General features: G+C 32.4%; 1 protein-coding gene across 1 annotated transcript; it reads left to right on the top strand.

Annotated features, from left to right (window-relative positions):
- Positions 1–459: 459 nt before the first annotated feature.
- Positions 460–1045, top strand: LOC109593143 (mitotic-spindle organizing protein 2-like). Its single transcript, XM_020008363.1, has 4 exons — positions 460–551; positions 597–658; positions 712–776; positions 862–1045. Exons 1-4 carry the CDS (start codon positions 482–484, stop codon positions 953–955), a joined length of 291 nt encoding a protein of 96 aa, XP_019863922.1. The 5' UTR covers positions 460–481; the 3' UTR covers positions 956–1045.
- The last annotated feature ends 280 nt before the right edge of the window (positions 1046–1325 follow it).

Raw genomic sequence — 1325 nt, 5'->3', positions numbered from 1 at the left:
CAGTTATTTTTTTACCATTTGCTATTTCGTTCAAGTCCAAGAGTGACCACACCTTTAGGGTTTTATCTTCGTAACTTGCCGCTAAATATTGACCACACCCACTGAACTGAAGAGTGACGACAGGAGAGGAAAAAGATGAAAGTCGATCAAAAGAAAAATGTGAATGTTGACCAATTTCATTATTTTTCAAGGCACTAAATTTGTAATAAAATTTAATTATTGTTTAATATAAATTGTACCTGTTTTCTTTACAACCAAAGTATAAGGTGCTGCCTACAGCAATGGATAACACGGTATTGGAGGATCCTATTCTTTCCAATGGAGTTTTACAGAGCTTTAGCATGTCTAGCTAAAAAAATTAAAATGCTGAAAATTGTAAAAAATTAATTTTTATTATAATTTTTAACCCCATCAGTTATTAAAACCAGTTATTAAAAATATCAATAGTTATTAATAGTTATAACTAGTTATTAATTTTTAAATGGCTGCTGAAGGTGGTAAAGAAAGGTACAAGTTTTCTGCGAAGTCCTTCCAGAAGTCTTCCTATGAGAGTAAGCGAGCTCCTTTCTCTGTTTTATAATTATTGATTGGAATAGAGGAACTATTCGAGCTAGTGGAACTAAGTGAAGTGCCTTTAGATCATGATTTATTCAAAGTTGTAAGCATCATATAAATATTTTAAAATACTTTTCTCACCTGTTCACTGGCTAGATACTGGAACTGCTGAAAGAGAACGTTGCTCCCAGTGCTATTGTGCATGTACTGAAAGCTTTGAGGTAAAGCAACACCTCCTGTTTTACATGATAAGCAACTCTAATGATCCAATGGAATATTACTGGTATATTTTACATTGTTGTTTAGGTCAGCAAGTGAGAGTTCTGCCCACTTGGAAGGCAGTACCGATCAGCAAAGAACTGGTCATTCAACAGGAGCTACACCTGATATTAATAACTAAAATAATTAATAATTTGATATTTTTAAGCAGCTGTATTTTGCATCACTAGTCCCTCTCTCCCTCCACAATCGCTCTTTGTCTATTATTATTATTATTATTTATTAATAATTATTATAATTTAAATAATTGATCAGAAAGGAATTAAAAACATCAATATTATACATAAGTGATTTGCGATGATAAAATCAAAAATGATAAATCATGATGAGATTAAAACAAAGATTAACACCTATCAATGAACAATAACTAGTTTGAAATTTTCTTGCTGCCCGACTTGTAGCAAGGACACAGCTGGTCTTTGCTAAGTGTAAGGAAAACAAGAACAGAATAGCAGAGGACAGAACTAATGACCAGACATAGCATAATCCAA

This window comes from Amphimedon queenslandica, unplaced genomic scaffold, assembly GCF_000090795.2.
Source record: "Amphimedon queenslandica unplaced genomic scaffold, v1.1 AMPQUscaffold_2696_Cont25302, whole genome shotgun sequence".
NCBI lineage: Eukaryota > Metazoa > Porifera > Demospongiae > Haplosclerida > Niphatidae > Amphimedon > Amphimedon queenslandica.
Note: the sequence above shows the minus strand (reverse complement) of the source record. Positions and strands in the feature narration are given on the sequence as shown.

Bases quoted from the DNA above. Each gene is read 5' to 3' on its own strand.
- LOC109593143 (XM_020008363.1), top strand. From the start codon at position 482: ATGGCTGCTGAAGGTGGTAAAGAAAGGTACAAGTTTTCTGCGAAGTCC. The intron at 659-711 runs GTAAGCATCATA...TTCACTGGCTAG, and splicing joins ATCATGATTTATTCAAAGTT to ATACTGGAACTGCTGAAAGA. The intron at 777-861 runs GTAAAGCAACAC...ATTGTTGTTTAG, and splicing joins CATGTACTGAAAGCTTTGAG to GTCAGCAAGTGAGAGTTCTG.